Source organism: Natator depressus, chromosome 2, assembly GCF_965152275.1.
Source record: "Natator depressus isolate rNatDep1 chromosome 2, rNatDep2.hap1, whole genome shotgun sequence".
In the NCBI taxonomy this organism is placed as follows: Eukaryota; Metazoa; Chordata; order Testudines; family Cheloniidae; genus Natator; species Natator depressus.
Window position 1 is genome coordinate 253,257,976 of NC_134235.1, and position 14,316 is coordinate 253,272,291.

Below are 14,316 nucleotides of genomic sequence, written 5' to 3' on the forward strand. Positions count from 1 at the left end.
TCAGGGAGGTAGGTGGTGTTACACCACCAGCAAAAAAACTCCTGTGGGCAAACGCTGTGCCCACACAAGGGGGTCTGCTAGCGTAGGCTCTGTAGTGCAGGCAAGGCCACCATTCAGCAGTGTCAATACACTTCCCCCAAGGAGTCATGGACAGGTCACCGAGGGATTTTTTCCAAGAAGCATTGAGAGAGAGCCATTTACCCTCCCCTCTTTGGTCAGATAAATACACTTAGACTCTACTTACAGGGCCATTTATTCAGCATAGCACTGAACTTACACCGGGGTGACGTTACAAAAAGGCAGTTCTCACCATTGGTTCATTATACGTAGTGTGAAAATTTTTTGAAAGCGAAGCACAAAGGTGTTGGCAGAGCGACATTCCCGCCCCCCCACCCCCACAGCAGTGTGGTGCCATGGGAGTGACCCACCTTAATTCTGCCCCCCAGCTGGGGCAATATTGGGTACAATTTAACAGCCCAGGCCAAGGAGAAGCCAACACATACTAACAAAATAGCACGTCCCCTTTCACCAGGGTTTCAGGACAGGAACAATCACAATACAGTTTACAAGCTCCTTACCACAGAACACTTGTGGAGCATTCCCAAACTTAAAATTCACCAAGCAGAGTAGCTGAGTTTAGTAGGACTAATCTCCTGCCGCCCAGAAGAGGAAACCCCCACACGTTACACCATGTACAACTTCTACTCCGCTTCAGCTTGTTCAGTTTCATCTTCCTGTCTATATAGCCCAGCCCTAGGGCAGGGCTTCCTTGAGTACAGTCAGGCTGTCATAGAATCACAGAAGATTAGGGTTGGAAGAGATCTCAGGAGGTCACCGAATCCAACCCCAAAGCTGAAGACTCCAGCTTGTCCTTTAAAGGGGCAGTACACAATTTCATGTGTGGTTAGCAATTCTGGGGGAAGGAAACTAAGATACTGGACTGAGTTACAGAGCTCTCATGACTGAGCAACAGATAAGATAGAACAAACAAGGATTTTCATATGGATTGTTCTCTGTGGTTCTTAATAAAGTTTGTTCAAGATATTTGTGTGGTGTGTGTGTGTGTGTGTGTGTGTGTGTGTGTCTGAGTGTGAGTGTGTGTGAGTGAGAGAGAGAAAGCACAACCAAAGAAAGTTTAAAGAGTACATACTAGGGCCAAGGTTGGTGTGTTACATAAAAGTAGTAAGTTGGATGGCTTCATTATAGATTGAAAGTCTGGTTAGTTCTGAGATTGGTGTTTTGCTGATACCTTACAATGAGGATGCATGGTCAACTAGGCTCTCCCGTTTTGCCTTCTGTAACTTCTGTTGTCCCCTCTCTCTTTAAAATACTGTTTCACTAGTGGAAATCTGTTTTATAAGTTTTGCTATATTCATGCATTGCATAAAGAGCCCAGAACATTATTTATGCCAGCAATTAAGAAGTGGCTTGTTTGCCAACATCTCAGACTGGCTGGTGTGAAATTTAATTTGTGCAATTAAATCCATGGATGGGGAAGCATGAAATGCACATTTTGAATTAATGTCAAGTTTTATCGTAATACTTAAAATAATATTCAAGAGGCAAAGGACACCTGAATGAAGTATTCAAAATTATGAAAGATATCAAGAAAACTGATCGGTCTTTCCTTTGTACTTTGTCTCATACTACGGAAGAGTAAGGACATTTGATGAAATAAATGACTGGTAAATTGAAATTTTTAAAAAAAGCAATACATCGCATAAAGCCTAGAAGGTAATGCCACAAAGTGCAGAATTCAATGTCGCTGCTGTATGCAAGTCACTGCACACATTTATATGCAAACTAAGGTACAGCAGGAGAGTGGGGTGGGAGGAGGTATTGTTTCATGGTCTCTGTGTATATAATGTCTTCTGCAGTTTCCACAGTATGCATCCGATGAAGTGAGCTGTAGCTCACGAAAGCTTATGCTCAAATAAATTGGTTAGTCTCTAAGGTGCCACAAGTACTCCTTTTCTTTTTGCGAATACAGACTAACACGGCTGTTACTCTGAAACCTAAGGCAATAAGTGGATCACCTGTTACTGTCAGGAGGAAATTGTTGGCCATGCGGGCACACACAGTGAAGCTATGTGTATCATAGAGAGGATTTTATCTTCCTCTTGAGCACCAGGTGTTGGTCATTTCCTGAGGCATGAGACCTGATTAGGGGCTGGTCTATGCTACCACTTCAATCGATGTAACTTATGTCATTCAGGGATATGAAAAAGCCACCCCCCGGAGCGACACAAGTTACATCGACCTAAGTGCTGTCCACACTAGTGCTATGTTGGCAGCAGATGCTCTCCCACCGACATAGCTTCCGCCTCTTGCTGAGGTGGAGTAATTATGCCGACAGGAGAGCTTGCGCCAGTGTAGGAAGGTAGTGAAGACTAACCCTAAATAGTAACTTCTATGTTCCTCCACATTTAAAAAAGATTCTCATATCATTTCAAACTTCCCCATTACATAGGTGCCAACTTCCCCTCTTCCCCGTGGGTGCTCGACCCCCCCCACCCTGCCCCCAGCCCTACCCCCACTCCACCCCTTCCATGAGGCCCTGCCCTTGCCCCACCCCTTCCCATCCCTGCCCTGCCCCCATTCCAACCCCTTTCCCAAAGTTCCCGACCCAACTCTGCCCCCTCCCTGCCCCTACTCCAACTCCTTCCCCAAATCCCTGCCCCAGCCCCACCTCCTCCCCTGAGTGCGCCATGTTCCTGCTCTTCCCCCTCCCTCCTGGAGTGTGCTAACGCCGCCAAACAACTGTTTGGCAGCAGTCGGGCTGGAAGCGCTGGGAGGTAGGCGGATGAGTGGGGACACAGCGCGCTCAAGGGAGGGGGAGGAGGGTGTGGGGAGCTTGGCTTCCAGTGAGTGCAGAGGATGCACTAATTTTTCCCCATTTCCAGCCCCAGAGCACCCACGGCGTCAGTGCCTATGTGCCATTATACTCTATCTTGGTGCATGCCTCATTTTGGTCCTTTGTCACACACTGAAAAGCTAGAGTTAGAATCTGAGGGCTGAGATCACCACATTTAGGCTCTGAAGTTACAGAAAAGAGAGTCAGCTCCAAGTCTGCACCACAGTTTGGTGTCCAGGAGGAAGCGTGGGCACTGTTTACAGCCCTTCAGTGTCTCACTGCTTGGTTTGGTACAATCAGACTAACAGACGTTTAAGGGCTATGAAGTCCTCCTGGAGCGATTGGTACCTTCCAAATCATGCCTGCAGTTGTTTCCAGGAAAATAAAATCTGAGGGCCTGCTCAAAAACCAAACCCTTACAGACTGTCCTGCTAAGAGGACCCAGGTGGCTCAGCTATGTTTATCTCAGTAGAGATATACCATCATGGATTGAGGGCACTTTGAGAGTGCTCTCTGATGGCAGTGATAGGCAGCAGTGTAAAAACGGACTGTTGATAGAAGTGAACGGAGTATATACCTGTGACATTGTAGAGAGCTGACAACGCTTCACAATACCTTTCCAGCAGAACAGACAAGGGCAGGCTCACAGAGGATTCACAGTGCAGAACTAACTGGATGAGCAAAAGGAAAAGAAAAAAAACACACAATAAATATTTATACTTAACAAGCAGCAAGAGAAGGACAGAATTCTCTTTCCTGGGATCATGATAATAATACCTGGCACTTTTATAGCAGTTTCAACTGATCAGCTGTGCAATTGTGGGTGAAGGCACTCCTGGGAGATAGAAAATGAATACAGGGATCACTTCCACCCCTCAGTAAAATGCAGCCACCTCTGAAGCGGAGCGTGGCAGCTGTTTAACAGAGCACAGCAACAACACTACACAATAGTGTAGGATACGACATGAAGAATATTGTATCCCACTGAACCAACAGGGGGAACTTAATGACTGCAGAATGTAAGTACGATAGTTTTTATCATGGAGTCTTTAATGTCGACATGTGGCCCGAGCTTCATCTGAATGAGCGTTCCCTGACATCACCAGCCTGCTGTCCTCCATACAGATATCCTTCTCTTTGAAAAAAGGACTATCTGCCTATTTCCCCCTTGAGAGTGATAAAACTGTCTCCCCAGTACTTAAAATCCCCCAGGACAAAGTCAGGATTACTGCATGCTCATTTTTTCCCTACCTCATAACTCAGGCAGTGATAGTGTCAGAGGCACTTTCAGGAAAAGTCACAGGTTTGTTATGGGGGAAGAATAAGAGTCACAGGACGGTACTGGGAGACCGCCAGCCCTCATGGCCATTCATCTGTCTTCACTTGAACAAACAAAATCGCAGTAAGTTACAGTTAAGGAAGAGCTTGGCGTACCACACGAGCAACTGACGCAGCTGAGATACGATGTAGAGAGTAATTTCACTGTAAGTCTTCTTGCGGCAAGAGGCCTGGGGTTGTAATAAATTCCTTCTCCATCTCATTATCCCCATGTAAACTAATGCTGCACGGCACTCTCTTCTCTAATAGGTCACCTGTGACTTAAGTAGCAGCCAGAAGGTGTGAAAAGGTAGCAACAAGTGGATCTCTTGCACTGATGAATTTAGCAAGCTAGTATCCATTGGTAGATATTAGCTGAAGTGATTTAACTTCAAATTGTTCAAAGCCATACAACATGGGATAGAGCTTTGCTTATCCTCCTAACAAGACAATATTTCTTTAGATAGCTGAGAAAAAACCCCACAGGATTTTAAGGAATACACGTAATACTGAGGCCAAAGAATCAAATCTCATTTTCAGCCCCAAAAGGGAAATGAATTACTGCACATTGCAGGCTCAGCAGAGGTAGCTCACAGAACAATACATCTAAATGATCAGTAGATGGCAGCCAGTTTTTAATACTGCAGGGAATAATAGCATTGCTACTGAATGCCATAACAGAAAGGGAGAATTAAAATATTCAAAAGTGACAAATTACTGATAGACACCACTGGGCCATGAAATCAAACCTTTGACTCTTTATGAGGGTCTATAATGCCCTGATAACTCACAAAATGCTTTCGATCTTCTACTTAAGCCGAAGACACACACAGCTCTGACTCAGGGAAAATAACATATCCACTGACGGTTTACATTACATTTATGAGCTTCAAAATGTGTTCAGTGATTGTAAAACACCATCTGTATTACCGACTTCCTTGTTGTATAACAAGGAGAAATGGAATAAGTGATGGAGAAAACATAGACTCTTCAGGACCATTAATACATTAAAAACTTTCATGCTTTATAAAATAGCTTTATATTTTTTCTTGGTATTTTTCAAAATTCTTTAAACAAACACACACACAAACAAAGCCCTTCCCACATTTTTATTCCCGTTGAGAGACATAAGTATGGTCTGACTCTGACACCACTAAATAACAAAAATTATTCAGCATCAACAACAATAATAAATACTTTATCCAGCGCTTTCCACCAGTAGATCTCAAAGTGCTTTACAAAAGAGGCCAGTATCATTATTAGGGCCCTACCAAATTCACAGTCCATTTTGGTCAATTTCATGGTCATAGGATTTTAAAAATGGTAAACTTCATGCTTTCAGCTATTTCAATCTGAAATTTCGCAGTGTTGTAATTCATAGACATAGAATAGAATATCAGGGTTGGAAGGGACCTCAGGAGGTCATCTAGTCCAACCCCCTGCTCAAAGCAGGACCAATCCCCAGTTTTTGCCCCAGATCCCTAAATGGCCCCCTCAAGGATTGAACTCACAACCCTGGGTTTAGCAGGCCAAAGCTCAAACCACTGAGCTATCCCTCCCCAACTTGTAGGGGTCTTGACCCAAAAAGGAGGTGTGTGTGGGGGGGTGGGGGGCAAGGTCATTATGGGGGGGTTGCGGTACTGCTACCCTTACTTCTGCACTGCTGCCGGCGAGCATTGGCTGGGAGTCCAGCTCTGAAGGCAGAGGCACCGCCAGCATCAGCGCAGACATAAGGATGGTGCAGAGCAAGGTCTGGTATTGCCACCCTTCTAGCTGCTGCCTGCAGAGCGGGGCCCTCAGTCAGCAGCTGCCGCTCTCTGGACACCCAGCTCGGAAGGCAGCAGCACAGATGGGTGATATGGTCTGGTATTGCCACCCTTACTTCTGCGCTGCTGCTGGCAGGGCGCTGCCTTCAGAGCTGGGCACCCGGCCAACAGCTGCCGCTGTCTGTAATTTTCACTCCATGCATCTGAAGAAGTGGTTTTTTACTCATGAAAGCTTATGCACAAATAAATCTGTTAGTCTTTAAGGTGCCACCAGACTCCTCGTTGTTTTTTTGGTTTAGATAATGTACTATAAATACACTGTATGTGCAGCTGTCCAATTTTTGTGAGACAACGGGAGAGTCCAGACAGCATTAAGGATTTCACAATATGTGTAGGAACAAAAAGGTTGAATGTCAAGTTTGTTTTAGGATCAATTTTTGGTTCACTTGGGCTAGTGGGGAAAAAATTCTTGCACAGATGTTATATTACTTTTGCTTTCATTTCTAGGCCACTTATCCTAATAAATGGGCTTCTTGTGTGTGACTTTGATTTAGCAATAAATAAATTAAAAAAAAATTAAAGGAAAAGTATAAAGTTTGCAAAGGAACACACAGAAAAGTACAGATGGGAAAGCTGGTAAAATAACTCATAACTTCAGAGGAAAAAAGTCTTCATCTGTGTAGTATTTTAAAGATACAGAGGGGTGGGAATGATTGTATGAACAGCCAAATATTAAATGTTTTCAATGATTAAAATATTAATCTGTTCTAGCCCCATTTTAAGAGAGAAAGCAAATACTGAAATTCCTTTCTCCACAAAAACATTGCTGAAGACTCTTGCCTATCTTCTTGGCAATCCACTCCAAAGATAATTGGAAATTCCTGTCTTAATGATTCTCATAGTCACAACGGACACTTGTGAGGAAATCTATGCTTGACAAGAAGTCCAGTATTTTCTGACCCATGCTGTTAATTACTAAATAAAATCTATTTCCTACGAATCTGTAAAACAGGGTTTTAAAGTTTTAGGTCCTGACCCTGCCACCAGATCTGTATAGATGGAATCTTGTTCCCACGCAGTCACTGGGGCTCCCCGCAGGCACAAGGGCTTGACATGTGCCTGGCATCTCCAGACTTGCACCCTGAGTAATATATTGGACTCCCTTACCTATCCCGCCCTGTTGGACTATAAATGGTGATGTAGCTCCTACAGCCCTCAGATTCACCATCCCAATCCCTGCATTGCCATATCTCTAGCTATTACTACAAGTCTGTGAATCCACAAAAAGCCTTGTTTCCATTCAGATTATGTGCCACTCACTGACATCTTTACTGAAACTAACAGCCAGATCACAATCAGACACGGCTGGCGGTGGTGAGGACTACTCTGGGGGGCAGTGACATCTTTTGTGACGTTAAAAGGCACTTGTCGAGGCAAACCCTGCTGCTCTGACACTGCACGCTAAGGCCCCCATCCTGCAAAGTCTCAGGCCTGCTTTGTACTTAAAAATTAGGTCACGGTAGCTAAGTAGGTCAGCGGTCTGAAAAATCCTCACTCCTTACGACCACAGCAGTGCCGACATAACCCCCAGTAGGGACACCACTGAGTTGAGATGGAGTTTCCTGAAGCGATGGGACCATCCCTTCCGTCCACGTAGGCTGCGTCCGCACGAAGGTCTTGTGGCAGCACAGCTGTAGTGCGGGAACACTGCAAGCCTAGTTCCCAGAGTGTAGACAGACCCTTATTCATGCATGACCCTCACTTTACTGACATGACTGTTCCTCTTGACTGAAAAGAGTCACTTTAAGGATGCGCATAAGCTTACAGGTTCAAGGCCATAATCAACCTAATTCTGCAATGAAATCTGCTAGAGCCTCTGCACCCCTGCAAGTGTCCAATCCGGCATGGTGCTGCATGCCCTCAGCTGCAGCGCTTCTCAGCGCTAGCTTGTCTGTGCAGATCAGAGATGACATAAACTCTTAAACTGATTTAGACACGGTTAGCTTAGGCTGCTGATCTGAAAGCATACCTTGACATTCTGGATAGCACCACTGGGGGGAAAAAAAACCTGTTATCTGGAAAAGTTTCTCTTCTTTTTTTATTAAAACCCATCTGTCACAGGCTCATGCTGAGCCAGGTGTCCATGGAGCGGACTCATCTTTATTTTACAGAAAGTGAATTAACACTTTAAATGGCCACCTGGGTATTAAAGATGATAACAGTCCTCCACTGAGCCAGAGAAATACTGTCAGAATGAAGCCCCTGATTAGCTTAATTTCTTAGGTTTGAGACAGGGAGATTCTTCCTTCCTTGTCACAGCCTCTCCCAGAACTGGCCTCTGAAAAAGCAGCAGCCAGCCCTTTTCTATCTCGCCTGCTGGGTCCTGACTGGTCTCCGGCTTCTCCCAGCCCCTCTAGCTGTTGGAGGACCAAATCTTGCTGGTTCCACCAGCAACTGATCCTGGAAAGCCTCTTTAGGCAACCCTTGGAGGTCTGAACTCACTGCTCTTCCCTTCCAAAAGGACAACTTCATGGGGCACGTGCACCACAGCAGCAGAGCCACTGGGTTAGGGGCAGCAAACACCTGGTACAGCCTGTCACACCACTCCAATTCTCAGCAGAACAAACCTCCTCTCCACTCACCTTCTTCTCCCAGCACCTGCGCCTGCATTTACCTATTAGTAGCTTACACCTAATGTAAGAAGCTCATCTGAATAATTACAACTAAGTTCACTGCTGTATATCTGGAATGGCAGAATGTTGCCAATGATGAATCCCTATGGGGTAGGTGAGGGAGACAGGGGAGTAGAGAGAACATGCATCTTCAATCACAAGCCAATTTCTTTATGACTATCAGTGTATTCCATTCCTCACCCAAATTTTAGCTGCTCCTGAGTTTTCAGAAACAGGCTCCTCCTTCCTCCAAATATGACAAAATGAACAAAAAATCCACACACTGAAAGGCTCTTAGACTCAGACCCATTTTCTTTGTATTTTGAAAAACCACCCTTCCCTGCGTGCTTGGGCAGATACAGTATTTTCTATCCTACAAGACAGAACATTTATGCAGCAAGTCCAAAAAGACTGTTAGTTTCCAGTGTTCAGACTCTTCCTGGGAGTACAGATTGAGTTCAGTTATTTTTGAAAGAGTAGAACTTGAATTGACTTGGTCCTACAGCTATAATTGCTCCACAGAGAATATTTGAATGCCATAGGTATTGACTGGAAGGTCTAGTTTAATAGGCTGTAGGGGGAGATTTTGACAGCCCAGCAGAAAGACTCAGCCATTGCCAGTAACTGGAATATTGACTGTTACGCTTATTGCCAAAAGCAGCTATGCTATAAGGCCTTTGCAGCAACCTTAGCATAACTAGGCAGGCCAGGAGGAGAAGGGGGTGATCATAAGGTTGACCTGTGCCGTCCTGTCTTGCTTCTTTTAAACTACTGAAGTATGCAGCTTTCAAAAACAGGAAGTCTGTTTATATTTGACTTCTGGTCTGTGTTTGTCAGGGCCCACGAGACTGAGGACTCTGCAAAAACATATCTGTTCAACTAACGGCTGGAAACTTCCTGTTTAACTCTTGCTTAAGATTTTTTGGGGGGAGGGGGGTTGGGATTCTTTTTTTGGATTGACAACTATGTCACACTAACGTGCATAAAAAAGGGGGAAAGTCTGAGTTAGATAGACTTCATGGACACATCTTAAGATCCCCAGCAGCAGATGGAAGGCTGGCTACCAGAAGCCTGTTGCTGAACCACTCAAACACCACTCCAGACTTTGGGGTAAATATAGGTTTGGGATGCTTTACTAGCCTGTTGCAGATGTGTGTATGTGCTTGAGACTAAATAAAGTAAACGCTTTAAGTGAAAGCACTCTAATTTGCACTGTTTATACCAACCACTTATCAGATGGACATGCTGTGTCCTCACTGATTTATTTCCTGACACTGCCTCGCAGAGAGTAAAATTATCAAGAGCTTTGGGTTCAGGAAAACCCCAGGTAACAAAGCCAAATTCATGTTTGATGCACTGTCACCGAATTTGACTGCTTATGTTTCAAGATACATGGCTGTGCAGACTCAGTTGGAGGCCCCAGTGAGATCCTCGGTGTTGCCCACCTTTACATTTTGAATTTTTTTAGCCTATTGAAATTCCGCTCTCTGAAGACAAAGTCCCCAATTCTGAATTCCTCCCTCCTTGTACTGCCACAGGAATATCTGTGTGCCTTCCTTGTTCTGGGACCAACAAGGGCTCCCCTTAAGCTTCAGATATTAGAGTATAAGATTAGGTGCCAATCCTGATGCTGGATCTATGCAGGCAGACCTCTGGGACCATGTGGAGTTTCACTGAAGGCAAAGCAGCTGTGCGCAGATCCCAGTGCAAGACTGGAGCCTTCAGTGATCAAAGTGTCAGCAGGCAGTACCCTTCCATTTGTTACAAATAAGCCATTTATACTGTACTATATGCAAAAAATATAGATCATGATTAGAACTGGGCAAATAACTGATTTTTTGGATCAGCCTGAATAAAAAAAAATCAATTTTTTCACCAACTGTAAAAAAAAATCAATTTAAGTTTGAACAAACATAAAAATGGCCCTAGTGGGTCAGACCAATGGTCCATCGAGGCCAGTAGCCTGTCTCTGACATTGGCCAGTACCAGAGCTTCACTGGGAGTGTACAGAACAGGTTAGTTCAAGAGAGTCACCCTGTCTTCCCCTTCCAGCTTTTGGCAGTCAGAGGTTTAGGGTCGCCCCAAGCATTGGGTTGCACCCCTGACCATCTTGGCTAATTTTCATTGATGGACCTATCCTCCATGAACTTATCTAGTTCATTTTTGAACCCAGTTATACTTTGGCTCTCCCAGCGTCCTCTGGCAATGAGTTCTACAGGTTGACTGTGCATTGTATGAGGACGTACTTCCTTTTGTTTGTTTTAAACCTACTGCATGTTAATTTCATCAGGTGTCACCTGGTTTTTGTATTGTGGGAAAGGGTAAATAACATGTCTCTATTTACTTTTCCCACACCATTCATGATTTTATAGAATTCTATCATATTCCCCCTTAGTCTTATCTTTTCTAAGATGAAGAACCCTAATCTCTTAGTCTCTTCTCATATGGAAGCTGTTCCATACCCTTGATCGATTCTGTTACCCTTCTCTGAATCTTCCTAGTTCCACTATATCATTTTTTTCAGATGGGGCAACTAGAACAGTACACAGTATCCAAGCTGTGGGCACGCCGCAGATTTATATAGTGGCATTATGATATTTTCTGTCCTATTTTCTATCCCTTTCCCAATAGTTCCTAACTTACTGTACTCCTGAGGGAATTCTGCACCAAAATATTAAAAATTCTACACCAAAAAATAAAAACTCAGCAAATTTTGTCAATAAATAAATGTGGAGGCTCCAGCATGGCAGTGGGGAGCAGATCGCCCTGCGGCCCTCTCCCCCTGGGATATGGACTCGGCAGGAAGATTGCACCTGACCCTGACAAGCGCAAGGGCCAGTCCTGCCCCAGAAACACCTGGGGCCCTGCCCCTTCACACCAGGTGCACCAAGATAGTAAGTGAGAGGGACAGAGTCTCACATGAATGCCCAACCCAGGCTGCCCATCTGGCCGTGGAACAAGCAGACTCAGCCTGGAAGGATCCAAGTGTGGAGGGGCTTAATGTGGAGGGGAACCAGCTGTGGGTTGAGAGGGTTCTGTGTGAGGCAATCTGGGGGCGGACGGCTCAGTGGGGGTCTGGGTGTGGGGGGAATCTGGATGCACAGGGGCTTGTTGAGGAGTTCCGGGTGCTTGGGAAATGGGACTCTGTGGGGTGTCCAGGTGAAGGTGGTTGGGGCTCCTTGGGGGGGCGGGTCATGAGTGTGGGGGCACTGGGCTTGGCAGGGGAGTCTGGGTGCAAGGGATTCAGTGGTGGGGGTCCGGGTCTGGGGCAAGTGGGGTTTGGTCCTGGCAGAAGTCACAAGAGTCGGAGACCTCCTGGACTACGACCAGGGAGACTGGCTGGATCCCCTGACGCTCGCTCAGCGCATGGGGCTCTCCAGACCTCGTACTCCCCGGCACGTACTTCAGAAGGTGAAGGCTGCTTTGCCGCCTGCTGCTCGGGTTTACCTTGACCGGGTCCTGCATGAGGGCGCGCCCCGCCCACCCTCTACCCCCGGCCTGCCGGATCTTTTAATTGGGCCCCTGCCCCGTGGACCCAACCAACCCCCTCACCCCTTCACTGTGACCCGGCTGCACAAGCTGCAGCCTGTCTGTTTCCAAACCGCACCAAGGAAACATCTATACACGCTTGTGCTCCACACCCTACACGCCCTCACCCTGGTGTCCTGCCCCAATACAAAATGGCGGGACCTCCTGCCACCTTTGGAGGATGAGAAGCCCTGGTGGGCCAGCCTATATTCCACCTTGGTCCCGAGGCCCGCAGGGGATATCAGTTGGTGCCTCCTTCACGGAGCCATGAGCATGGGCGTATTCTTGGCGCGGTTCACCTCTATCCCAGACACCTGCCCCTTTTGCAGCATGAGGGAAACCCTGGCACATGTATATCTGGAGTGTGCCAGGCTGCAGCCCCTATTCCGGCTCCTCACAAATATTTTATTATGTTTTTGGTTGCACTTCTCCCCTCATCTTCTTATTTATGCACTCCCTATCCGTGGCCCCACAAAGTCACGGGATCTCCTGGTCAACCTCCTCCTGGCCCTAGCTAAAATGGCCATCTATAAAACCAGAGTGAGGAGGTTGGCCGATGGAGTCTCCTGTGACGGTGGGGCCTATTTCCGATCCTTGGTCTGTTCACGTATCGGGGCAGAGTTCCTCTGGGTGGTGTCCACTGACTCCCTTGACGCCTTTGAGGAGCAGTGGGCGCTGTCCAGGGTTCTCTGCTCGGTGTCCCCGTCCGGTTCCCGTCGTTTGACCCTTTGACCGCACTCCTGTCCCTGTTATTTCATTAGTTGTCCCCCGGATTTATTTGGTGTCCCGGTCCTGTGGATCCCCCTCTTAGGCTGGGGGGGGGGGAATCCTTTAGCAGTGAACGGGCTTTGCCCGCCCACTTCCCGGATCCCAGTAGGGCAAGTGGGATTTGGTGGGGTGGAGGTCTGGGTGCAGCTGGTTGGGGCTCAGTGGGGTGGGAGTTGGAGTGCAGGAGGCTCAGCAGGGGGTGGTCTGGGTGAAGGGGGGCTCTGGATGCATGGGGGTTGGGCAGATGGGGGAGCAGCTCCCCATACAGTGATCTGTCCCCCCGCAGCTGAGGAGCAACCTGTGCAGGAAGCTGGGGAGCAGAGCTTCCTGCAGCTGGGGAAGGTTTCTGGGGGTGGATCTGACCTGGCCCTGGCCCCGCCCTGGACACTCCTTGCAGGGGAAGAGGAAGTCCCATCTTCCCCCTCCCCCAACCCAGCCAGGACTAGCAGCTGATCCCGGCGTAGGAGCCACCTGATAGTGTGTCCTCAGCCCTGCCCTCTCCCTCCCTCCCTTCCACAGTGATTTACCTCTTTGCTGGCTGCTCTAGGTGCCCAAAATGATGCGCCTGCACTGCTGGGGAGGGGCACATGACCGCTCTTGCGGCTTTCCTTTGCTTCTCCTTCATTTTCTGCTGGGAAGCAAAGAAATCTGAGGGGGGCATGACTGCTACATGCGCACAGTGGCGCAGAATTCTCCCAGGAGGAATACTGTTAGCCTGTTGGACTTCTGCTGTGCATTAAGCTGAAATTTTCAGAGAACGATCCACTAACAAATCATTTTGTTTGACCCAAACTGAGACACTTCATTTTGTTTGAGGCTTTTTATTACCTTTAAAAAAATGAAATAGAAGTAAAGTTCTAAACAAAAAGACGCTGTAAAAGTTGAAACATTTTGTTTCAAAAATGTCAAAACAAAACATTCAAACTCTTTCAGAATGTTGTTTGTTTTCAACCGAAACAATCTGATGAATTCAACTTGAAACTGAAAAATGTTTCAGCGTTTTTCACCAAATCTGCATTTTGCAGTGAAAAATGTTTTGTCCACATTTTTTTTGCCCATCTCTAATCATAACAGCTCTTTGGGACCTCTGCGGTTTATTATTTTGGCAAAACAAGATCAACTAATCCTCTGTCCAAAGCAATATTTTTGAATGGTTTTAGGTCACAGAACATGCCATAATCATAGTCTCCATGAGTCTACTTTCCAGAAGGTCCTTCACTCTCAGAAAGTGAAAAGAGGCTTTGTTACAATCACTTTACCAGGTCTGTAGATTGAAAGTTGTTTATCAAGCTCTCGTTCAGCTTTTCAAATCCACTTACTTCCTGACAGCAACACTTTGGTGTTATAATTCAGAGAGAATCCCCTTGGAGAGAATGGGATTGGAGATGCTTCCGTTCAGAAATCTTATCAA

The 14,316-nt window shown here is 46.4% G+C and overlaps 1 protein-coding gene across 1 annotated transcript in view; it reads right to left on the reverse strand.

Annotated features, from left to right (window-relative positions):
• CRHR2 (corticotropin releasing hormone receptor 2) overlaps positions 1-14,316 on the reverse strand; it is a 250,887-nt gene that overhangs the window by 223,637 nt on the left and 12,934 nt on the right. Inside the window, exon 2 of the mRNA XM_074946387.1 lies at positions 3,432-3,525. Within this exon, the coding sequence (XP_074802488.1) occupies positions 3,432-3,525 (94 nt within the window). The remainder of the gene's footprint in view (positions 1-3,431; positions 3,526-14,316) is intronic.